Raw genomic sequence first — 25711 nt, 5'->3', positions numbered from 1 at the left:
GCCGGAAACTAGCAATTTGCTACAACCTGGCACAAGACATCTATCAATGTTTTTTGTGCACTGTCCCTGTTCAAATAAATAAATTACAAATTACAAATATCCTTCGCGTTCCACTTCTGGGATTTCTCCGGTGCTGCAGGAAATTCCGCCTGCATGTATTTTCCATTTCCTTCCCCTTTCTTTGTGTTGGCATTCTAACCTCCGGTGGATTGGTGAGGACTATGGTTAACTGCTCCTCAAATCTCTGCAGGGTAAATCCAGACAGCTAGCTAGACTATCTGTCCTATCCAAATAGGTTTATTTTTTTATTCCAGCCAGCTGCTTATAATAATAAAAGAAAATTATACTGTCCGTCTCTGGGGGTGTGTGTGTGTGTGTGTGTGTGTGTGTGTGTGTGTGTGTGTGTGTTTGAGCAGAGTGAATGGGAACCGTTTTCTTTTATGAGAGACAGAAGAATGTCGTTGTATGTGAGCATGCAATGACAATAAAGGCATTCATTCATTCGTTGTTCATTTCTGCATTTTATTCTGAAATGTGTTGGAACTCTGTTTTTATCTGAGGAGTTCATGCACACCCTGTCACATATTCAAATAATAATGATGATAATATAGTAATTATAGTCCAAACGACAACCTATGTTCCCTGTAGAGAACTGCGTAGATTCAGTTCAAAAGAATGTCCTTTTAGAGTCGTATTTATCTTCAGTTAAATTAGAGGTTGGTTTTTCTCTCTCTCTCTCTCACTGAAACACACAAGAGCAGCTCTTTTCCTCAGAATATAGTATTCCAGACATTCATTTGGACTAACGCTCTGCACCGGATTGGATGACAGTAATCTATTACCTGTCCTGAGGCGGTAACGAGCCCCGCAGAGACGGCTGACTGAGTCCGAGCGTCACATAAAGAAAGCGGAGTCCAGCGCACCGTGAGGCACACCGGGACAAAAAAGACACGCGACAGAGAGCTTTTTTTACCCCCCACTGTGGAGACACTGAACTCCGACTGGATTAATAAATATCACTGCTATTCATTTATTATCACAGTTTAAAAAGAACACTTATTGTTGTCTACATTTCTGAGGATAAACGGGCTATTTGCCGAGCGCTTTTTTTTCTGGATAAATGCATTGCTTTCCGCGTCCGGAGTGAGGATTTTTAAAAAAAAAAAAAAAAAAAGAGCATACAGGATTTTATATTACATATTGAAGACATCAGTTTCCCTTGCTGTTTTTTTCTTCTTCACTGAGACATCAGAGGATGGTTTGTGTGTCAGGAGACGCAGAGAAGAAGAGACGCGCCTTTCCTTGTGGATATTAATCGCCTGTTGCCACTTTTTAATTCGCGCGCGGGGGAAAGAAAATGGAAAACACGACGTGGAGTAATTTCACCCGAGTTCTGTCGGAGCTGGACGGGCCGGGCGGCGGGGGAGAGGGAGAGGGAGAGGGAGAGGAGGAGGACGGGGGAGGCAGCGGGAGAGGCGGCGGGGGACTGCGCGTCCTCGTCGGCTGCGTCCTGTCCCTGCTCATCGTGTCCACGCTGCTCGGGAACGCGCTGGTGTGCGCCGCGGTGGTCCGCTTCCGCCACCTGCGCTCCAAAGTCACCAACTTCTTCGTCATCTCGCTGGCCGTGTCGGACCTGCTCGTGGCGGTGCTCGTGATGCCCTGGGAGGCCATCACCGAGGTGACCGGCACGTGGCTGTTCGGGCGCTTCTGCGGCGTCTGGATCGCCTTCGACATCATGTGCTCCACTGCGTCCATCTTGCACCTGTGCATCATCAGCGTGGACCGCTACTGGGCCATCGCCAGCCCCTTCAAATACGAGCAGAAGATGACTCAGCGGGTGGCGTTTGTCATGATCGGGGTGGCGTGGTCACTGTCCATCCTCATCTCCTTCATCCCGGTGCAGCTCAACTGGCACCAAGTGGAAGAGGAAGAGGAAGTGGACGTGATGGCGGAGGTGGTGGAAATGATGGCCGCCGGCGCCGACAGCGGCGGCGGCGGCAGGAATTTCACAAACAGCAGCAACGCCAACGCCAGGAGCTGCGTCGCCAACCTGAACAAAACCTACGCCATCTCTTCCTCACTCATCAGCTTCTACATCCCCGTGGTGATCATGATCGCCACCTACACCCGCATCTTCCGGATCGCTCAGACCCAAATCCGCCGCATCACGTCTTTGGAGCGGGCGGCAGAGCAGGCGCAGAGCCACAGCCACGGCGCCAACCGGAACCGGCAGCAGCAGCAGCAGTGGCAGCAGCACCCCCGGCCCAACGACGAAGCCTCGCTCAAGTCCTCGTTTAAGAAGGAAACCAAAGTCCTGAAGACGCTCTCCATCATCATGGGCGTGTTCGTCTTCTGCTGGCTGCCGTTCTTCGTCCTCAACTGCGCCATGCCGTTCTGCGACCCGCCGTGCGTCAGCGACGCCACCTTCACCGTCTTCGTGTGGTTCGGCTGGGCCAACTCCTCGCTCAACCCCGTCATCTACGCTTTCAACGCCGACTTCCGCCGCGCCTTCGCCACCATCCTGGGCTGCAGCCAGGTGCGCGCCAACAACGCGGTGGAAGCGGTGAACTTCAGCGACGAGCTGGTTTCCTACCACCACGACACCACGCTCCACAAGGAGGCGGCTACGCTGGTCCCCGCGCCGCAGCTGGCGCCGACCCAGCAGCTTCCCCGCAACATCATCGTCGGGTCCGGTCACCTGGAGGACGTGAGCGCGCAGTTCGACGAAGAGTCGATGATCTCCAACGCTTCTCGGAGCTGCAACAGACTGCTGCTGCTTCCCGCCACCGTGCAGCTCGAGGACGACCACGAAATCTCCCTGGAGACGATCACGGCGTTCACGTCAGCGGCGGCGGCGGCGGCTGGGCTGGAGAGCGATGCGCTGATACCAGGACAAGTCCACCGCGATGGCTAGAACAGGAAACGGCATTGAGCTGGCAGACGGCCATAACTAAACAGGAAGTCCTTTCCGTGCTTCTGCGCACTAACCCCCCAACCCCCACCCCCAAATCCTTCTTGTTGGTTATTGGCTGGAACACTGTTTGTTATATTACGTCTCTTGTTCTGCATGCAGAATATGAGCTGCTGCCCTCTGGGCAAAAAAAAAAATTAAAATACATTGAATACATACGAATAACGGAGCTATATGTATGGACAGTTCATGAAAACAGCCTGGACAAAGTAAAGTTGGAGATTAAATGATGACTTTTAGGGGAAACAAAATGCCTTGTCAGACATTAAAACCTAATTTATTACATGGAACTACTGAATGTCTCAATTTAGTTAACTGTATGCACATGCAAATTATGTCATCTGCTCTTTTTCTTTAAAAAGGTTGATACAATGAACACAAATCAAAGTTGTTTAACTGGACCCTATTTTTTTAACTGGACCCTATTTTTTCCATGTATTGGTGTCTAAGTCGCTAATGTGACCAAAAATCTTTCCATAAAAAAATCTCTGTTATTGATGTGTGATTCATGCATGAGGGTGATCCATCAGAAATTCACTTTAATAAAGAAATCTTTCACGATGAAATATAACCTAAATTAGAGATGAACAAAGAGAACAGGGGCATTCTGGGCTTTGCCTCTTGTTCTGCTCATATTTGCTCGACTAGGTTCAGTATTTCTGTCTTTTTCCACCCACATCTGCTGCTTGCTCCTTTCATCTTCAGTCGGTAGTGGAGTTGAAACAGAGCAGAGGCACCCAGGGGCCACAGAGGGGATGACACCCTGAACCCCACAGGTGTCTCCCACAGCTTGAGTATGACAGAGCGTTGGCAGTTTAGGCTGTAAATATGGAAAGGTTACATTTACATTGCTACGTTTTGGTTTACAAACAAAAACAAAAACTCCCTCTCATTCCCCCTGCTCTGGTGTTTCCCCCTCTCATTCCCCCTGCTCTGGCGTTTCTCCATCTCATTCCCCCTGCTCTGGCGTTTCTCCATCTCATTCCCCCTGCTCTGGCGTTTCCCCCTCTCATTCCCCCTGCTCTGGCGTTTCCCCCTCTCATTCCCCCTGCTCTGGCGTTTCCCCCTCTCATTCCCCCTGCTCTGGCGTTTCCCCCTTTCACTCCCCCTGCTCTGGTGTTTCTCCCTCTCATTCCCCCTGCTCTGGCGTTTCCCCCTCTCATTCCCCCTGCTCTGGCGTTTCCCCTCTCATTCCCCCTGCTCTGGCGTTTCCCCCTCTCATTCCCCCTGCTCTGGCGTTTCCCCATCTCATTCCCCCTGCTCTGGCGTTTCCCCATCTCATTCCACCTGCTCTGGCGTTTCTGAGCCCCTAAACCGGAGACATTAGTAAACACTTCTGACCCTCTCAATAACCCGAAAAAATTCCCTTTGGTCCTACAGCCCACTAGTCCGACGTCCCATTGTTCCGACCATATAGGGTTAGGATGAAGGTTAAGGTTATGGTTAGGGTTAGGGATAATTATTTCTAATATTTCTTTAGGATTTTTGCCTTGTTTACAATGTTGGGAATCCTGAGGTTTAATGTTTGAAACAGCCAAGATTAGGCATCTTCTCACTGATCAAGTTAGTTTCACATTGGTTATTGCAGGGATATGCCCCATTCCTATTCATTATCATTGCAGGCTTATGGAAATATAAATACATATCCAAACCCAAAACTAACTATACCCTGTTGGACTTTGGACTCAGCCTACATTTTTATTTCAGTTTTTCAAAGATAGGCTAAACATTTAAATGTGTTAAAAAGCTAGATAAAAGTAATTTTGCTTGTTATTTTCTTTCTATTTTTAGATTATGGGAGGTGATCCATATATATGGTCCATATTCATGGTTGGAACAGTAGGATGTCGGAGCAACAAGGAGACTTTGGACTAGTGGGCTGTAGGACCAAAGGGAATTTTTCGGGGTTAATGAGAGGTCAGAACAATGGAGCGTTGGAGAAATGACAAGGCCCCTTGGTTTGGGCGTGTCAGTTTAAATGGAGATTAGTTCTTCTACTGGACATAAAAACACAGAGCACAGAGATCGCTTCTGTCTCAAAACTCCGCTTAGAAACCAAAACGTAGCGATGTTGTTGTCTATATCGACAACGTTTCATTTACGGGATTGCTCCAGTGTTATCGGAGGTTCCGCCGGATGTCCCTCATTTTCGGCTGGATGTCTGTCACCTTCCGCTTTCGTTGTGTTGCCATTCTAAACTCTGGTCGATTCCGGAAACATCCTCCGAGCCAGAGCCGACAACCAAATTACATATTTATATATGTTTTTGTGAGTAACATTTTCATCACACACTCGCCAGCCATTTTAATTTCAGAGCTCGCCTCCCTATACGTACACACACCAAAAACAAGTTCCTTCCCGAGGCTATTTTGCAGAGGCGCCGTTTGGTGCTTAGCGCCGCCCAAGACGATTGGGATTGGTTTAAAAAAATAAGCCAATAAACCAGAGCATGTTTTTCTCCCATCCAGGAATGTCGTTAGGACTAGCCAGATCCTCTTCCGCAGCGCTGTCGAGAAAGGTCTGGCAATGCGAGACTAGTGGATAACAAGACCACATAACCAGACCCTAACGTTACAATCCCAAATCCCGACGGTCGATCGGTGGCGTCGATGTTTTTGGATCTCACTTTCACAGTTTCCTCGTCTGAAGTCATCACTCTTTTCTTTGTTTGTTCTCCCGTTTCTTTGTTTGTTCGCAAGCAGTGGCGATTTTAGATCCTTTTTAGGGGGGGGCTCAAGCTCTCAGCCCCGCAAAAAATTAGAATAATAAAAAACTATTATTTAACCAATTTTAGTGGCTCAAGTTAGTAACAGAGGGCAAACAATTACAGGTTCAAAGAAACAGGTTTAATATCCTGTGTCGCTGTCGTCAATGCTATGCACCTGTAAGGAAAGTTTTAATTTTGTATTTATTTATTGTTTACACATCCTTATCATTTCATTTGATTCTGGTAGTCCATAAAGGGACTTTTGTAGTTTTGTCATATGTTCGATATTTGGCATTTATCTTATACTGTTGTAATAATAAATACATATATTCATTGTTATCCAGTGAAATTACTGATTTAGCAGAGGGGGGGTTAACACTTTTACAAGGCACTGTGTCCGTGTCAAATTCTCATTAGGGGCTTAGCCCCCTTAAAGGTCTGATCCTAGAATCACCGCTGTTCGCACGTAGTAACCATTTACTCGGAACACTGGCAGAGACCAGTAAAAACAGTATGCCACTTTTACGCAAGTGAGTTGAAGAGCAAGTCTGCTGCGTTAGCTGCCTAGCCTGCCTGGCGGACCAATCTCCGCTGGGTGATGGAAAGCGCGTCACTTTCTCCGCACCGGATGGGATTGCCACCCTAGACCCAGTTCATAATAAAGCAAAGGCAAGAGCTTTCATCAGACCGTCAATCGCCAATGTCTAATTATTTAACTAAAAATCTTTAAGATTTTTACTTTAACCTATACTGTTGTTGCCATATGTGATTATCCCACTTCCGGTGTGTGTGTGCTCATGTTAACCTGCATATGTTGAGAACCGTTCATGTGATCTAATCCACACTTGGCCGGTTTATTGCTGCCTGTCGTGTCGAATAACTAATAGTGAAAAAAATAAAGAATTCATTTTTATTGTTAAATACTTGTTTTGACATCAAAGCTCTTATTTTGACATCCAGAACTACTGTCGACCGCATAGACTGGTTGTGAAGTAACGTCCATTGCATTGTTAATGTTAAAACACACACAGACACACACACACACACACACACACACACACACACACACACACACACACACACACACACACACGTAGAGCCCTTTAAACAGCTGCTATTAAAATGCAATCTGCATCAGGCTGTATCCAGATAACAAACGATCAGGTCACCACCCTGCATTCAAACCTGCTGTCTGTCTGTCTGTCTGTCTGTCTGTCTGTCTGTCTGTCTGTCTGCATTCTGCCCACACACTGATTTCATTGTTATGGAGAAGCATCATTTAAAGCTGGTGAGTAGACAGGGTGGCAAAAGGGCACTAATAGTAGGAGACTGTACTCGACTCTGATTTTACTGGAGAGTGAAAGGGATCCAAGGTTTGTGCGGTCAGACTGGAGGAGAGTATAACAGGAATGGGGGATGGTGTTCTGCAGAGGAGGACCTCTGTGTTCCTGAGGGTGCAAAGCAAACCAGGCTTATTTTTCAGAAAAAGAGTGTGCATTGTGTGTCAGCTCGGCAATGAACAGGGTTTACAAAAACCAAATCCAAAAGTTAGTTTTATTTTCATCAGTTTGACGACAACATGTTCAAATGGATTGTTTTACACCTTCCATTATCTTTCTTCCTTGTAGTATTCACTTTTGTTTTATACAGTTATTTGCAGACATAATACCTTTTAATGTTACATGTTCTTCATTTTTTTTAACTAAATTTGCCCAAAAATAACATGGATGCAGGTTGTATGGTATGGAACATTCTTTGCCGATAAAATTTATGATTACTTCGCTTGAATGTTTGTTGTTTAATTCATATTTATAGCACTTGGTTTTAAAACAGTATCCTGACTAAACTGTGACATATACAAGTTTGTAATTCACTCAACATCCTCTGATCTTAACTGTTAGTCTAAATAATTCATAATTTACGCCTTTTTAAACTAAAAAATTAGGTATAATTATATATAACATTTTTCAGGTTCATAATTGTATTTAGAGGTTGTACCAGAATAGGTTTACATGTTTTAATTTTCAAAAAACACCATATTTTCTCCTCTTTTCACCCTGTGTGTTGAGCTCTCTGTTTTAGCTACAGATTGAGGCATCACACTTCTGTTAGGGTGTGCCCTGACAGTACTTAGGTAAGGACTACTAGCCAGTCAGAAGCAGAGTATGAGGGCGTGCCCTGACAGTACCTAGGTAAGGACTACTAGCCAGTCAGAAGCAGAGTATGAGGGCGTGTCCTGACAGTACCTAGGTAAGGACTACTAGCCAGTCAGGAGCAGAGTATGAGGGCATGCCCTGACAGTACCTAGGTAAGGACTACTAGCCAGTCAGAAGCAGAGTATGAGGGCGTGCCCTGACAGTACCTAGGTAAGGACTACTAGCCAGTCAGAAGCAGAGTATGAGGGCGTGCCCTGACAGTACCTAGGTAAGGACTACTAGCCAGTCAGAAGCAGAGTATGAGGGCGTGCCCTGACAGTACCGAGGTAAGGACTACTAGCCAGTCAGAAGCAGAGTATGAGGGCGTGTCCTGACAGTACCTAGGTAAGGACTACTAGCCAGTCAGGAGCAGAGTATGAGGGCATGCCCTGACAGTACCTAGGTAAGGACTACTAGCCAGTCAGAAGCAGAGTATGAGGGCGTGCCCTGACAGTACCTAGGTAAGGACTACTAGCCAGTCAGAAGCAGAGTATGAGGGCGTGCCATGCTAGCAGCTAGGTGAGCATTATAACGTGTGTTCCAAAGTGACCACGTTGGTCTCTGAAGTAAAGGCTGGACTACAATAGAGCTGTTTGGAGCAGTTGGTGAACAGAGTTTTCTGTTGGAGATGGTAAGTCCCTTTGGGGGGGACTTTGGGCTTTTTCACTTTGTAAACCTATAACGTGCACAAAAAAGATTTATAACTCAATAAAGGAAAGGAAAAAAGCCAAAAAGCATAATATGAGCACTTTAACTGAAAAGCCCATCACCTCAAATTGCACTGTACCCGGCTCACAGTCACCTTTTTTTCAGCATTTTTTTTCTGTCACATGACCAGCCGGCTGTCACCGTAATTTCATAAGATATCACATGAATTGTTGTGCATACGTTTTCGTACGATATCATGACAATGCGTTGAAAACTAAATAGTCGCATATGAACATAGTTAGTGAACCTGCAAATAAAAGATGAACAAGAAGAATGAAAATGAATACTAACATCTCCATCTCAACCATTGCTATTGCAGCTAAGACGTGGAACATCCTGATCATCTCCAGCAGCCGTTTAAACAGAAAAATATAACACTCATATACACACACACACACACACACACACACACTCGAGGTAGTGGTTCAGAGTCCTAATGACTGCAGTAATCACGGCAGAGAAGGTGGCGGCAGTGATGGGGCGCTGATTGCGGCCGCCTCTCAACGACCATTGAAAACTAGAAAGTGGACGCCTCGGTTTGCTGTCAAGGGCTCATCTCTCACACACACACACACACACACACACACACACACACACACACACACACACACACACACACACAGAGCCACACAGCCCCACACACACAGAGCCACACAGACACAGTTGGAGACAAGTGACCTTGCAGACACACTCACACACACTTGCAAAAAGCCGCAGAGAGATACACACACACACACACACACTTGGACAAAGCCGCACACACACGCACGTACACACACACACACACACACACACACACACACACAGTTGGAGACAAGATAGTGACCTAACAAATAACAAAAGGAGGTACAACATATATGGAAACATGTTATGATAAAACAAGGTAAAAACAAGTTAAAATAGTTCAATAATATAGTTAAATAAGTTAATAATGTAGTTAAGTTAATAATAGTTGCTGTTGTTAATTGAAAATTTACTTTTTTCACTTTTATCAGTGCCTTTTTAAATTCATGGTCAATAAACCTAATTTATGTGACAGTATACCAATTTTTTTTAAGATAAAAATAAGCAGAAATTCTGAATTATTTTGACTGTTAGTTAAGATCAGAGGATGTTAAATGGATCATAGACTGTCGAAGTTTAGCCAAGATAAAACCATTGAATTAGTTTTTTTCAAATGCTATGAAATTGAATAAAACACCCAAAATGTTATGGAAATAAGCATTAATTCTCTAAAACGATGTATAGGTTCCATACAATGTACATCCATGCTTCTATGTTATTTTCGGGCAATTTGGTTGAAAGATATTTCTGATATAAAAAATTTGACCCGAGGACAACACAAGGGTTAAAAAGGAATAATAATGATAAAAATACTGAATCTATATATACATTTACTCATTTTAGTTTGAATTTCCATTCAGGGATTACAGACTTAGACTGTATGTGTATATTTAACGTTATATATATGAAGACATGGTGTTGCACGTGCTTGCTGGCAAGGACAGATGTGTAGAAGCGTGCAAAGATGAAATCCGCAGTAGATTTTAACATAGAACAGGTGATCATATGTCTCTCTGGAAGTACAGATGTAATTCTTTGGCATATTTTTTCCATCATCTCATTTCGGTTTTGCACATCAGACTTTTCCTCTATTATGCAGTGCTTTCTCTCTTGATTGAGTTTGTTTCTAGAAACCACCAACAGGAGGCAACAGCTGCATACCTCTTCTCCAATGAATTGGGACATACAAAACACACAAGGACACACGGCCACTCACACTCAGTGTTACGACCCTGTAAAATCACAGAGTAGCCATTGATGTAAAAATAACTGAAGGAAGGATGGGGGGCGCTTGTAACAAAATGATCAGTTCAATTTATTAGCAAAACCAACAGTAACGTGCAACGCTGCTCCACGGCAGCGGAGGACAACGCCAAACAAAGGCGAGCTCGCCACGTTTTCAGGCAGAGGCCAATCTACGATGAAACAGAAAAAAAGGAGCAAAATTACTGACACATGCTCCGGAGAGCAATGTCTGCTGCCAGCCAGCACAACATGGACTCTGGAAGGCCAAAGTGGTGGTGGGGCGTGTTCCCTCTCCTTTATCCAGGGAGCGCAACACAGGTGTGTGCTCTCTCAGCAATCACCAACCTGGGAAAGAGAGGGAGGAGGCCTCCATTTAAAGAATCAAACCAAGGCACAAAAGGGATTGGAGGATGCAACATATGTAGAATAATGTTCTACATGCAAGGTGTGTGTGGCACCAAGATAAATGATGCCAGGCCAACAACGTTGAACTTCATCAGGCATCTCCAAAACGCACCCAGATAGGTCAGTCACTGGCTAATGTGAAAGAGACGTTACATTTAGCATATATCATCACAGGTAACAAGCTAACCATCGCAAAGTGTTGTGCTAATGCTAGGAACAGGCTAATTGTATATTTAGATGGCCAGAGACTTGAGACTTGAGACTTGGACTTGGCCCTCAAAGACTTGAGACTCGACTTGGACTTCCAAAAAATGACTTGTGAACTTCTCTGACAAGACGCGTACACCAGAGGCACATGTAGCAGCACACACACACCAAAAAGACAATCCGTATGTCACACTTACACTTTCTCATACTTACTGTAGATCATACCAGAGGTTACTACCATCTCTTACTGTGCTTTTGACTTTTTCTGTCTTGTATTAAAATGCACATTTCAATCTCTGTTTGATTAAAAATGTATAGCACAAAAAACAGCTAATCTCCACATAGGCCTAACTCAAAGTAGGCTTTTGTTTAAATATTTTGGAGAAGTTGGAGTGTGACAATGCCAATTGTTGGTGACATGCCATTTGGTCTCATCAGGTGGATCATCTATTGACACATATTGCTTTGTTGTTTTGTATCACTTATGTATTTATTTATAGACTTTCCACAGCTGTTATGCATCTATATGAATAGATGTCTGGAATGTGCGCAGCCATCTTTGGGCCCATGTATTTGATTTCAGGTTTGCAGGTCTTAAAAGGGGTGGGTCCGGTCCAGAATGGACTTGCACATAATTGTGGGTAATGGGTTGGTTCCGTGCATGTATAGAACCTGGATACAGCATGTCCTATGAGAGTTGCTCAGTGGCGGATGAAGCCTTCGTAGAACCAAATATTACTCAGATGATCTACACTAGCAGGTGCACTAGAGACCGGCAACTTCCAGTTTAGAGTTCTGCTAGACCTTCCTCCACAGCGCTGCGGAGGAAGGTCTGGCGAGTCCACAAAGCTTTCTAGGATGGGAGAAAAACTCTTGTTTATTGCCCTTTCTTTCAACCAATCACAAAGGAAGGTTGGCAAACAATTGGCATTGTCATGGGGGCCTACTTTGAGTTAGGCCTATGTTGAGATTAGCTGTTTTCTGTGCTATACATTTTTAATCAAACAGAGATTTAAATGTGCATTTTAATACAAGACAGAAAAAGTCAAAAGCAAAGTAAGAGATGGTAGTAACGATTGGAAAAGAAACCTCTGGTCTGAGGAAGGTCTGGCGAGTCCACAAAGCTTTCCAGGATGGGAGAAAAACTCTGGTTTATTGCCATTTCTTTCAACCAATCACAAACGTCATGGGCGGCGCTAAATGCCGGACGGAGCCACGGTGCCGCTGCAAAATAGCCTCGGGAAGGAACTTGTTTTGGTGGAACATGTGTACGTTGTATTTTTAAAAAGTAGTTTTAGTCGTGCAACAGAAAACTCAGATTGGACAGATAGTCTAGCTAGCTGTCTGGATTTACCCTGCAGATATCTGAGGAGCAGTTAACCATAGTCCTCACAAATCCACCGGAGGTTAGAACGCCGACACAAAGAAAGAGGAAGGAAACGGACATCCGGCTGAAAAGACATGCGTCGGCGGAATTTCTGGCGGCAACGGAGCAATCCGGGAAGTGGAACGTCGTGGATAATGGTTTAATTGTGCGGCTCGTCTAGACATTCCAAATGGACGGAATGGATACAATTTTGACATTGAAAGGAGTCATTTCCTCGGGGTTGTGACGTCTCTTTCACCACGTTAGTCTATGGAGAGAGCGTTTTTGGGCCAGAGGGCATCACATGATAGGCCAGGAGACCTTCAATTTGCTTCAAAGCAAAGCGGAGCACTTCCTGGGGGCCTGGTTGGTTCCAGTATTGACCTTTGTCGGTGTCGGGCAGTTACAGGTTTGCAAAACTGGAACAAAGTGGAAACTCTAGCAGCTAAAGAGCCAGATATTTGGTGGAGTTGGTGGAGACCAAATGAGAGTAAATATTGTGATTGGTGGAGTTGGTGGAGACCAAATGGAGTTGGTGGAGATGAGAGTGAAATGAGAGTAAATATTGTGATTGTCATACTACGTGTATGTCAACTTGTTTGGGAGTTATTCTGCCCCCTGGTGGCCTGACAACAATGAATGCAGCTTTAAGTAAAAGGATGTGAGGAAATAAAGGATGTGGGTTCTATTCTTCAACTGTGTGAAAGCTACAAAGATTAATGGATTAGTTGTCAACTTTTAAATTTAACGGTAACTAATTTGATGATTGTTTAATCGGTTTGAGTCATTTTTAGTGAAAAAGCAAAAACTCTGATGTCACCATGTTTAATGGGAATATGTTCTAGTGTCTTCTCTCCTCTGTGACAGTAAACTGAATATCTTTGAGTTGTGGACAAAATTAAACATTTGAGGATTTCATCTTGGGCTTCGGGGAACACTGATCCACATTTTTCACCATTTTGTGACTTTTTCTAAACCAAACAACTAATCCATTCATCCATAAAATAATCGACAGATTAATCGACTATGAAAATAATCGTTGGTTGCAACCCTAAAAACAAGTAAATGTGAAATAAAAACTTGTTGGAAAAGAAGAAGAAAAAATGATCCGGTGCTAGAACAAACCCAACAAAAAAATGTATCAAATTGAGAGTGGATGAGAAACATCTCAGTTCCACTCATCGTTTATTCTCTCCTCCATGAGTCAAACCCTGACACCGCTGACTTGCCTCTGGCAAAACTTGAGTAAATGGCGCTTCTTAGCGCTACCATTTTGCCTTTCAGATTGTTGCTGCTCGACTCGAGAGCAAAGTGCATTTCCAGCTGAAAACAAGGTGACATATTTGTTCCTGATTGGCCCAGACTGGGCGGAACAACATGTTTACCGTCGTCGTGCTTGTTTTTCAGAACATCCGTCTCTCGCCAAGCTGATTTTTGGCAGCGTGTGCGAGGGAAAGGGCCGTCCTCGGATCTCCAGCCACCCATAGGCTGAATGCGAAAGGAGCTGGGCGGTGATGGCAGGGTGTCTGCGGGGGGTTAAGCTGTGACCCAGATTCCCGCACGACTCTTTGTCTTGGAGGAGAGAGAAGATTCTCCTCATTCATCTCGCTGAGGGCCGAGTTACTTACTGGTATGAATGCAGTGACAGAGAGAGAGAGAGAGAGAGAGAGAGAGAGAGAGAGAGAGAGAAAGAGAGAGAGAGAGAGACTTGGGCCAATAGAAAAGGAGAAAAAGTGACTTTCAATGTTCTTTCGTGCGACGGGACATGCATTATGGATTATTTTGGGGATACATGCAAATGAGAAGCTCATCAGATTTTGATTTATAATTCTCTTTGTTTATCGGTCATTGTAAATGGGCTGCAGGTTTGTGCAGTGAAGGCCACCGGCTCTGCGGGAGCTCACGTCACATTCACATTCAGGAGGAGCAGTCGGCTTCTTTTTCTTCACTGCTTCTACGTATTTACATATTCTACAGTTCAGAGCTGCTTGCTCGAGTGGCTGTCTAAAACCTTTACATTAAATTCAACCCAGTTTTAACCTGAACTTGTAGAAGTGTTTTCACTGTTTCTTTTTTCTTCTTCTCTTTACAATCAAATTCCAAATAATTAAAAACCATTTCCACTTTTCCTAAAACATTGTTCTTCTGCATTCAAGCCAGTAGTGTTTAGCTTTTCAGCTTTTAGCATTCACACAAATTTAAAAAAAAAAGGAAAGAAAGGGTTTTGACCTGTAAATACTTGCTTATAGAGGCTAGAGGACCCTGAAGCATCCAAAAACCTCGAGGTGTCGTCACACACACACACACACACACACACACACACACACACACACACACACACACACACACTTTTAATTGTTTATAACATGTAATTTTGTGTCCGAGCCTGACGTGATTCTTATGTTCAATGACAATCAATCATTTCGTTCAATTTTGAAGAGGTCTGCTGCATCTTTAAAAAGAGGAAAATTAGTGCACTCCTGATTTCCGCAGCTGCTTACTGTGAGCTTTCTATATACTTAACGTCATATTTAATAGTGCCCATATTTTCCACTCAAATTTGGTAAATTTTGTATTATTATTTTTGGTTTCAATTCTTCCTTTACAACTTCACGTTCATCGTATAATAACAAACCTTGAGTGCGCACTTGCACAAAGCCACACACACACACACACACACACACACACACACACACACACACACAGGGTTTTGTTAGCAGGCCTGAATGTGGGAGGGGTTCTTGGTTTTTTGGTGGGCAGTTCTTCGTATAGTCCTCCTAATTCCCCGAACCCCCTCCCTCCTCCTCTTCCTCCTCCTCCTCCTCCTCCTTTATCCTCGTCTTCTCCCCTCTTTTATCCGGTTGTCCCCACATTCCCACAGCGACTCCGAGCCGTGGAGCATCACATGGTAAGAACACCGGGCCTCTGCTCACACTAGAACAACTAAACTCTGAACACTGAACTGCTCGGCAATTTCACCTTCTTCTTAAAACTGTCAGACTCAAATATTAGAGAGCGAGAGACAACAAAGAAAGATTTTTTTTATCATGACTTATTGATGAGGGGTGTATTTGGAGGAGTGCATAGACTGGGAGGGGGGGAGAGGGGGTCGGGGGGGGATTATTTTAGATTTTGTTTTCGTGCCTTGGTTTTTCATCTCCCTGTTAAAATGAAATGTTTTATCTCTTTGTTTGCTTTTTATTCTTATTCCAAGATGAACATGGAGGACATGGACTTGTGAAAGTAGGAAACAAAGAATACAAATTTACCAAATTTGAGAGGGAAAAATTGGCACTATACTACACATGAATATATACACAACGTTGAGTATATAGCAAAGCTTTGTAAACAACTCAAAGTAAGCATAGATGCAGAAATCAGGAGTGAACTTCATTTCCTCTTTTAAAAGTTGCAGCTTTTTGTCGTTTCTCAATGTTATCGCACGATAATTCACTTTGGGAAATGCGAAAACATGTTTTTAGTTTTGTGAATTAATTTATCCAAACTCAATATTTTTTTTTTCAGTTGCATCGGACTAACTGTGAATCTTGACAATCATCCCAGACCTCTTCAAAAACAGGAGATATTTGTTATTGAACGGCAGATCACTTCAGACTCAGACACAAAATTACATTTTTCACACGACAAAAAAACACGTACTTTAACTATACAACAAAAAAAAATCTATTTGTACTCGGCAAGACTGTAAAATGAAATAAAATGTTGAGTGACATTGATCCCTCTGTGACTTGGATGCACAATGAGCCGTTATGGAAGGACAAAGCCCAATGCTTTCTCGCTTTCTGTGCGTTATGTTTTACAACCGCACAGGCCACTGTGGTTTATCATCTTTCAGGCTGTTTCTCATGAACCATTCGTATCTATCGCTACAAAAGGTGAAGCACTGTTAAACAAAATTGAAATTTTAAACGTGAAACACTTCATTTCCTGCATTCTGGTGAATTTTCCTGCAACAATGTGTGACTTTTCTGCATCAATTTGTGGTGCAAATGTCTTTATTTACGTAAAGGAAATTAAAATAGGTTTTTAGGGGGGGGTTGCACCCCCATCCCCCCAGTAAATTACGCCTATGATTCCACATATTTATAACCATACGCACCGCAATCACTGCTGCTGTATAAAAGTGCGAAGATTCGCGTAGGAAGAAGGTCGGGGGGGATGAAGTTCATGTCCCGGAAGAAGTTAAGGAGAAAACTCAAGACTTTAACCCAAGCCACAATCTTTTTTTATAATCCTAACTAGTATTTTGGTGTCTAAACTTAATTTTACATTTTGTTGGCTAAATGCATCGCAACGGCCGCTAAAACCATCCCCTCATGGTGCTCTGTACCCGGCTCACAGTCAATTCTCCTCGGCTTATCTTTGTCCCATGACAAAGATATACGAACTGTTGTGTATAAGTTTTTGGCAATATCATACGACCCCTCCTTATGAATATGTTGGTGTAATCTGAGCTTCTCTGTTCTCGGCTAAACTTAACTGTAATTGCTGCTATCACAACCTTAACCTCAGGTTTGCCAGACCTTCCTCCACAGTGATAGCCCTCCTACGTACTTCTGCTCAATTTTCATCTTCCTTCAGTACTCCAACTGGGTTTGCGGTATATTCGTGGGTTTTCCCCGACCAAATATTTGGCGGTCCAATCAGCAAATGGAGGGAGTGGCTGAGAGCGATGACGTTGAGGTTCGGTAACCTTCGGTGAGTTCCGTAATGGCGGCGGAGAAAGATGCGAGCGAAAGCTATTCGGTCCGTTGTGGCAACGCTGCCGAATATCCAGAAGTTAGAGCCCGAGCAAGACCAATCTTTGCTGAGTTTTGTTGGTGGCCATGATGTTGTGGCCCTCCTCCCCACGGGGTTCGGGAACAGTTAGATTTTCCAGCTCGCTCCGTTAGTGGTGAAGGAGTTAGCTAAGGCTAACGCTAGCGATGCTAAGCCGACATTACAACCAAACGTTAGCGATTGGTTATGGCAGATCCAGAGTGGCTCTGGGCAGATCCAATAGTTTTAAACTTCAACAGAGTACCCGCCTTCAAGGAAGTTAACGCTTGTCAATGGGGAGTGGCCAGGGACCGGCTAGTCCACCCAGCATTCCGGGATGGGAGAAAAACGTGCTCTGGTTTATTGGCATTTCTTTAAACCAATCACAATTGTCTTAGGTGGGGCTAAGCGCCAGATGGTGCCACGGTGCCTGTGCAAAATAGCCTCAGGAAGAAACTTGTTTTGGTGGAACACGTGTACGTTCAAAAGTTGATAGTCGTGCAACAGAAAACTCAGATTGGACAGATAGTCTAGCTAGCTGTCTGGATTTACCCTGCAGAGATCTGAGGAGCAGTTAACCATAGTCCTCACAAATCCACCGGAGGTTAGAACGCCAACACAAAGAAAGTGGAAGGAAACATCGTGGCACCGGAGCAATCTCGGAAGTGGAACGTCGTGGATATAGACTATTCTGTACCCAGCTGACAGTCAGTTGTTGTCGGCTAAATTCAACTGTAAAGACTGCTAAACCCACCTGTCATGTGACCTGTCTGTATGTCGCCGGCATGCGGTCGCCTTAGTTTCGTGTGATAACATACAAATGGTTGTGCATTCATACAATATCAAACCAACACGTTCCTGAGAATGCGTCCATGCAGTGCTGTGCCTGAACACATCCTGTGTCGACAATGACAGACTAACGGCGTGTTCCCACCAAGCACATTTCACGCAAATTCTGCGGCGCGATTCCGTACAAAGTCAATGCCAAGACGCGACTAGACGCAAAGTCGCGGCACGCGGCGCGAATGAGGCTAGGATGCGAAATTTGCCTCATTCGCACTGCCAATTTGCGAGTTAAAATATTTGAACTCCAGCGAGAAATTTGCACGTATGTGCTGCAAGAGCCAATCAGCGTTTAGATTCTGCTGATGTCCTGACGTTGTTTAAGCAGAAATAGAGGAGACGATTACCGTAGCTGTCTGTAGCACCCGGAGTGCTGTAGCACTTCACTGATTAGACAAGGAATGGGCGAAAAAGCAGTTTTCTTTGGGAAAAGAAAGCGGGGAAGTTTGACTACCTGTTAAGTTCTGAACATTCTGTGTATGTTGCTGTGTTTATGGAGCATCTCCAAAGTTGGCAGAGCCCTGATTGATCCAAACCATCCAGTTTTAAAAGTTGACCTGATGACCTGATGAAGTTTGAATTCAGACTTTTTACGAATCGCATCATGATGTTGTTATTTCGGCTTCCTTTTCTCCGCCAGGGGATATTGTTAATCCAGAAATGACTCTATTTCATTTTCCGACATATCTGTGACTTCCACACCAGGTACAAAGCAGCAACAGTGGCTATGTTGGCCTTATGATGACGGAAAGAAACATTCTTGGTGCCTACATCTCTACGCCGGTGTGTACGCGAGTGACGTGAATAAACACAAATTATTCAAAAATGATCCCGCGATCAAACTCAGGCGAATGGCGCAAGGCAAATGTTTTATTCCACCTTGGTGGGAACACGCCATTAAAGGCTGCTGCTGTTACAGAATGCACACCCTTCAGCCAATCAGAATTGAGCATCCCTTGTGGCATTGGTATATTTCACAATAACTCACCATCCACCAGCACAGTGGGAACTCACAACACATTCTCACTCCCATCGCGTAAAATACGCACGCTTGGTCAGGTGCCTTTGGTGCTGTTATTGACGCTAAAAGTCTCCTTTAGGGTCAGATCTAAACGCGCTTTATCTTAACGCTCTTGGTCTGGACTATTGGCGTCACTTTTGACACAGTTAGGTTAAGGAAAAGGTTGTGGGTAGGCTTACGTTTCCATGACACGCCGGAAGAATGGGACAGTTGGGTTTAGGAAAAGAATAACGGCACGGTTGGATTTAGGAAACGTGACACGTGGGACACGATTCTCGTTCTCCTGGGTGAAAGTCCTGTGTTGATTGACCCGTCCACCAACCCAACCAGCCTCCCTATGCAGATTTTCGGGCTTTGATATTACTTGCTACCGTAGTAGCTCTTAGTGCTACATCATCTTCAAACGCTGTGTAGCTACTTCTCTACCAGGTGAGTTCTACACACAAGCTGAAGGGGAATTTTTGCGTTGTATCTGACGCTGACAGCTACTGCCCAAACGTCCGTATTTTACGAATTCTGAATGAGAACGGGTTGGAACTCAAGCACTAATAGATGGCTTGGTACATCTACTACAGACTTAACAAAAGCATTAAATGTCAGGGTCAGTTTCCCGGTGAGTTTAGCAGAATAGGCAGAAAACTTTTTTATTTTGATTGACAGGAAGTGTAGATAAAGTAATAACATAATTGTGCCTGATTGTGAAGCCTTTTCATTTGTTCAGGGAGTGAAAGAAAAACACCACGGAGCTCTGGAACACAATGTCCTTTTGATTTAATTTCCCACCTCATTAATTCACAAACACAAACATTAACAGAATTAATTACGGCAGCACACGACCTGTTATGATGTTCCGACGGTATCGCATTGTTAACCAACTGAAGGTACATGGTAGCAACCTGTTCAGTGTTTATACGCTGACCCAGGGAAACCCAATTAACGCTTTCACTCTCATTAAACCAGACTCCAAATGGCTGATGCAGATGCAGTGAAGTAACCTGAAAAATAGAGACAGAGACTGAACATTTAGGTCGACTTGAATCAGTTTAATTTATTGACTTAGTCTTTTTTGATAAGAAAAGTTGACTAGGGCGCTTTTGAAGAAAAAAAGCTGGCAGCGTTTTAATTCCAAAAAGCCGCCGAGAGCGTCTTTTGTTGCTATAACAACAGCTACTGCTGCAGTATCCCAGAACGTTATGTGGAGCGCTGCTAACGTTAGATAAAACAAAGTGGTGGAGCGAGCTAGAGAAAGAACAGAGAGAGAGGGGTGCTAACTCAAGTACCTCAACATTTGGACTGAAGTACAGTACTGGAGTAAATGTACTTAGTTACACACTGTGAACACACACATCTGCAGCGTTCAACGTCTTCCTGTTAAAGGATAAAAAAACTAATCTGTGAGTGTTTGGGTGGAGTGAGGCGGCCCGCAGGCTCTCAGATCGCTCTGCACACTTCCTGTTTTTCATTCAGTCTGAGAATAGAAACATACCACCCCCCCCCCCCATGTTTGCTGATGCCACACACACACACACACACACACACACACACACACAGCTAATCAGACGGGTGAAAGTGATGACGGATGGAGGATCCGTTCCAGCGTGTTCCAGCGAAGTATTCAGGTCTCTTACTGATGTAAAAAGTAGTAAAACCACACAGTAAAAATACTGTTACAGTAAAAGTCTGTATGTAAAATCAGTGAAATGTAGTTAAAGATTTAAAAGTATAAAAATATCCCCTCTGACTGTTCTATTATATTTTATAGGTATATATACACAGCAGTGGTGTCCTAAAGGTTAGAGAAGTGAGCGTGAGGTCATCGGTTCAATGCCCAGACCGACAGCATTATATCTGGGTGGGGGAAGTGACCACCACTGAGGTGCCCTTGAGCAAGGCCTTTAACCCAAGGATTTTGGGTTAAGGGTAGTGAACGGGGAGAGACAAATAATGTTTGGATCTCGTTTGAATTGAGCCATGAATTACACACATTACAAGATAATTTAGAAAGTGAAGAAAGTCTCAGTTTGTCGTAGGTTTGTCGTAGTAGCACTAAGTTTAGTGGGAATCCGCTCGGGGATCATCTCTCGTCTCGCACAATACACGTCAAAACACAAACGTATTTTTCCTGTTTTCTGCATCATTTGATACTACTTGTTCCATAGTTTTTCTGAAAGAGAAATCCATGTGAATAAATGAAAGAGTCAGAGTTGAGCAGTAATCCCTCTCCTCCCTCACTCCCTCCCTTCCTCCCTGCTTGTCGTTTGATAGCTGCGTGTCCGGTCTGGACTCTTCTTGGGGGAGTGTTTTCTGACGCTTGGCTGACTTTCAATAAGCCGCTGAAAGAGACTCACACCCCCACTCTTTGTCCATTGTCCGTTTTCAAACTATCTAACACTTGTGTTGTGTCACTCTATGACATTCTGACCCTTGGATCCTGATGAGGAAGGCATCAAAAACAGGGGCGATTCCAGGATTTTTAAATTGGGGCAGGGGGGAATTTGATTAGGAATATAGGAAATATTGGATAGGATAGAACAACATAAGGTAATTCTGCTAAATAAAACCTCACATTCATTATTAGTTTCAATTGATTTCATTTGAAACTAATTATTTTTCTGAATACAATACACATTTTCTATATGTTCATTCTGCCACTGTGGAGCACAATGCTGGTTCCATGGGATCAGAATTTTGCATAGTCACCATGGAAACATGAATCGGTCATGTGACAAAGGTAATAAATCAAGTGAGAAGTGGATCACTTCCTCATAGTCTTCTACAGAAACCAAACTCCTTTAGCAACCGCATATGTCTCCCCTTGCTGGAATTCAGATAGAATGCAGGTTTAAGGCACTTCCCACACTAATTAGCATCCAGCAATTTATGTATACTGGGCACCCATAATTCACATTTCTGCAATAAACCTTTGGTGTACTCAACATTTCCGGGTTCACCTAGTTGGCTACTAGACTATAGTGTTCAACGGGATTTTTCTTTTCCACATATCTAAAACAAGGCTAAAACATTGCCTTTAAAATCAAATCTCAAATTAAAGTACTTCAGAACAGACATTCATATTTTCCTCATTACTGTATCCAAAATGTCTCTTCACAGCCACCATGAGTCTCCTGCCGTGCAGTTTGGTCTTCGTCCTCCTCCTCTGCATCCCCGTCCTCGCCGAGGCCAAGCGGCAGCCTGGCGAGGGGAAACCCGACAAACCCCGCCAGCCTCCGCCGTCAACGCCGCCGGCGGCCAAGAGGCCCAGGAACCGCTCGGTGCCCGGCTCTGGAGAGCTGAGCACCAAGGAGGGCCATCGCTGCACCTGGCAGACGTCTGGCGAAGGCCTGGTGAGCCTGCTGGTCAACTGCAGCATCGAGACACTGGGAGAGCCGCAGAGGTGAGGGAAGCATTAACGGCACAGTGTCCCCCCTAGCTTTGTGGAAGACTTAGGTGCGCGTATTTGGTGAGGGGTTTAGGCGTCCTTCGGTTTTTCAATTTAAAAAAAATACTTTTTAAAACACATTTTGTTTCTCTTTGTAAAATTGTGCATCTCTTTGTAGTCGTGTTGGGTCTCTTTTTGGTCATTTTTGTTTTCTTTGGGGTTATTTTAGGTCTCTGTGGTCATGTGGCGTCTCTTTGTAGTCGGTTTGTGTCCCTTTGTGGTAGTTTTGCGTCTCTTTTTCACATCATTGTGGACCATTATTACCATATCTGTGTCTAAAATATTTGAAAAGCTAGAGCAGATAACATCTAAAAAGCTTAAAGAAAAAAACTTGCTAAAGAAGTCCAACTACGATCATTAGATCTGAAAAAGTCTTTTAGTTACATTCAATTTTATTTATAGTATCAAATCATAACAAGAGTTATCTCGAGACACTTTACAGATAGAGTAGGTCTAGACCACGCTCTATAAATTCCAAAACCCCAAGAATTACAGTAATTCCCTCATGAGCAAGCAGTGTCGAGGAAAAACTCCCTTTTAGGAAGAAACCTCGGCACACATTTTCTCTCTCAACCTTTGCCGTATTACAACAATGAATGAAAATGTAATGTATAAAAACAAAAAGCAAATTAAATGACAGTGTCAAGGCAGATTTATGCTTCTGCTTTAAATCGACGCCGTGGGTACGTACGCAGGGACACGGAGATACCAACCCTACGGCGTAGTCTGACGTGCACCTCTCAAAAACAATGTAACTGCACGCCGCTCGGCCGTGGCTTTGTAGCTTTGCATTCCCCCCCGACTCATTTCCTGGTTCTCCTTCTCCATAAACAACATGAAATCAAGGAGAGGGTTAACTTCTCCTGCTCCAGGTCAGAAAGAACCAACTATGACTCTAGAGTCATTACTAACTCTGAAGATAATCACCGTCACTCTCTCACTCGCTCTACCACACACTCCCCACCCACCCACACAACAACACCAACTAACACACCAACGAACAAGGCCACTTACGCAGGCTAGGGAGAAAGCTCTGCGTGGAGCCCCTCCAAAACCATAAATCAGCCTTCACAGTAACAGCTCCCCTATGTCTTCTTCTTTTACAAAACACGGTCAAATGGCTCTAAACTCTCTCCGTGGACATACATTGCGCAATAAACTGGATCCATGCACCAATTGTAGGATGCAGGTGCATCCATTTTCTTCCAGATGAGAGCTATAGTCCTTTTTACATATTTATAACCTTTATTGATTCAGGGAGGGCCACTGACTGCAACGTCTCGCCAAATGACGATAGCACATTTTTAGAAATCATCTACATCTCAACAACAAAAGCATTTATGGTTTTCCGTCAGGTCGTTTATTAATCTCGACATTTCCGACCGCTCTAGAAGGCAGCTTCATTTCACAGAGAAAGAGAGAAATCTACGCCCATGCGTCTGACAAATGCAGCACTTTTGACCACAGAGATCTTTTGGCCAGTAGTATAGCAAAATCAATACATTTACGGTATTTTCTTGGGGTTTCACATTCCGATTTGTTGGATACAGGTGCAGAAAAATCATCTTAGGGTCAAGTGGAATGTTGGAAAGACAAGATGAACATCGATGAAACAGACACATTTTATAATCCAACCATTAATTATTTGCTACATTACATCACATATCCATGATCGGAAAGGAGCTGGATGAAGACAAACATCTTATTTTACCAGCCCCTTGCATACAAACAGAAATAGAAAGACTGTCGGCCAGTTAACAGTCCATTTCCAAGAGAAAAGAGAAAGAGACTCTCGGAAGGTTGCAGAGTGCAACTCCTCACCAACGAACGATAGCACATTAACCTAATTCACCTTTAGTGCCCATAAATCCATGTCACCTATAAATCTGACCAAGGCTAAGCCGTTTTCTCTCATTGACATAATTCAGGGGTTCACTTAGTGAGGACACTCAGAACCAAGGCTTAATATTCAAATCATTCCTGTGCTGATGAGTTTAATTTTGGACAACTGCCTAATGGGAAACATTTGTTACATATTTATGATTCTGAAAAAAATAGCTGAGTTGTGACCAGGGCACACAGTGTGATGTTTAAGGGTTCTTATTGTTTGATTTTTAAGGGACAGTCATTGTTGGTAAAACTTAATTACGTCTGACAAATGATGGCCTCTCACACCAAAGGTGACCAGTGGTTTTATGGGGGAAATAGGCAGGTACGGGTCCAGATAAACGTACAGATAATAGACACAAAATGCAATTTTGCAATTTAGTGTCTACCTTCTAGTGACCTTCTAGTTCTGTTTCTGCTTCCCCTCCAGGTATTGGTGTCGTTATGCCGGTAAACCCGACATGTGCCCGGCCTACGGGGTGAAGTCCAGCCAGTACTGGAAGCAGCTGGTGGGGAAGCTGAAGAAGAGGCAGAACGCCTGCGAAGGAGAGAAAGTCCTGAAGGCTAAAACCTGCAAGAAGGCTCCGGCCGAGGCCAACATGAAGCTCGCCCAACGCAGCGGAGAGGAGGAGAGGAAGGGCGGGAAGGAAGGAGGCAAGAAGAGAGGACCAGCAGCCAGTAAGGGGTCCGACGCAGGGAAGCCCGAGGGGAGGAAGAAGAAGGAGGAAGAGGACGAGGAGGAGAAGAAGAAGAGGGAGGAGAGGACTGGGTTTGAGGACGAAGAAGGAGTGCTGAACGACATGGCGCCGGCACAGAGTTACTGCAACGAGGGATGGCACTCCGTCTGCTCCTTCTTTGTCAAGTTCTTTGAGGGTTGATTTGGAAATTACAAAGGAAACGCAGAGCTCGGTTTTTGATACATGATGGTGTTCACAATTTCACAATTTCAAAAAAATGTTTTTTATTTTTATTTTGTTATTGTACGGGAAACACCAGGCAGCTCATTAGAAAAGATCAGTCTTGTATAAAGTAATTGAAAGCAATACTTAAAGTGTAAAAGTACAAGTATCTTACCAGAAAATGACTTTGGTAGACGTTAAAGTCACCTTTTAAAATATCACTTGAGTAAAAGTCTTAAAAGTATCTGATATTTACTGTACGAGTATCAAAAGTAATTTTCTAATGTACTTAATTATAGAAAATAAATTGATTATGAACTTTATTGTGGCTTCCTTTATAGTAAAGCGTTATAGCCAGGGTGTCCACACCTTCTTAAACATCAAATTCAAAGTCTGACACCAACAAAGAGAAAAACAGAAACAGAATTTTCATTTTTGGCGAGGAAGTATCTTTCACTCCAACGTACCAAAACAT

General features: G+C 43.8%; 2 protein-coding genes across 2 annotated transcripts; both read left to right on the top strand.

Moving 5' to 3' along the window:
* The first annotated feature begins 1357 nt into the window (after positions 1 to 1357).
* On the top strand, positions 1358 to 3038 carry LOC114571785 (D(1)-like dopamine receptor). Its single transcript, XM_028602977.1, has one exon. The coding sequence runs from the start codon at positions 1358 to 1360 to the stop codon at positions 2912 to 2914; it is 1557 nt and encodes a 518-aa protein (XP_028458778.1). The 3' UTR covers positions 2915 to 3038.
* Positions 3039 to 22127: 19089 nt separating this feature from the next.
* Positions 22128 to 25215, top strand: fgfbp3 (fibroblast growth factor binding protein 3). The gene is made up of 2 exons (XM_028602976.1): positions 22128 to 22399; positions 24768 to 25215. Exons 1-2 carry the CDS (start codon positions 22128 to 22130, stop codon positions 25213 to 25215), a joined length of 720 nt encoding a protein of 239 aa, XP_028458777.1.
* The last annotated feature ends 496 nt before the right edge of the window (positions 25216 to 25711 follow it).

This window comes from Perca flavescens, chromosome 17 (assembly GCF_004354835.1).
Source record: "Perca flavescens isolate YP-PL-M2 chromosome 17, PFLA_1.0, whole genome shotgun sequence".
Taxonomy (NCBI): Eukaryota; Metazoa; Chordata; class Actinopteri; order Perciformes; family Percidae; genus Perca; species Perca flavescens.
The sequence above is the reverse complement of the archived record's forward strand: the minus strand, read 5'-3'. Positions and strand labels throughout refer to the sequence as shown.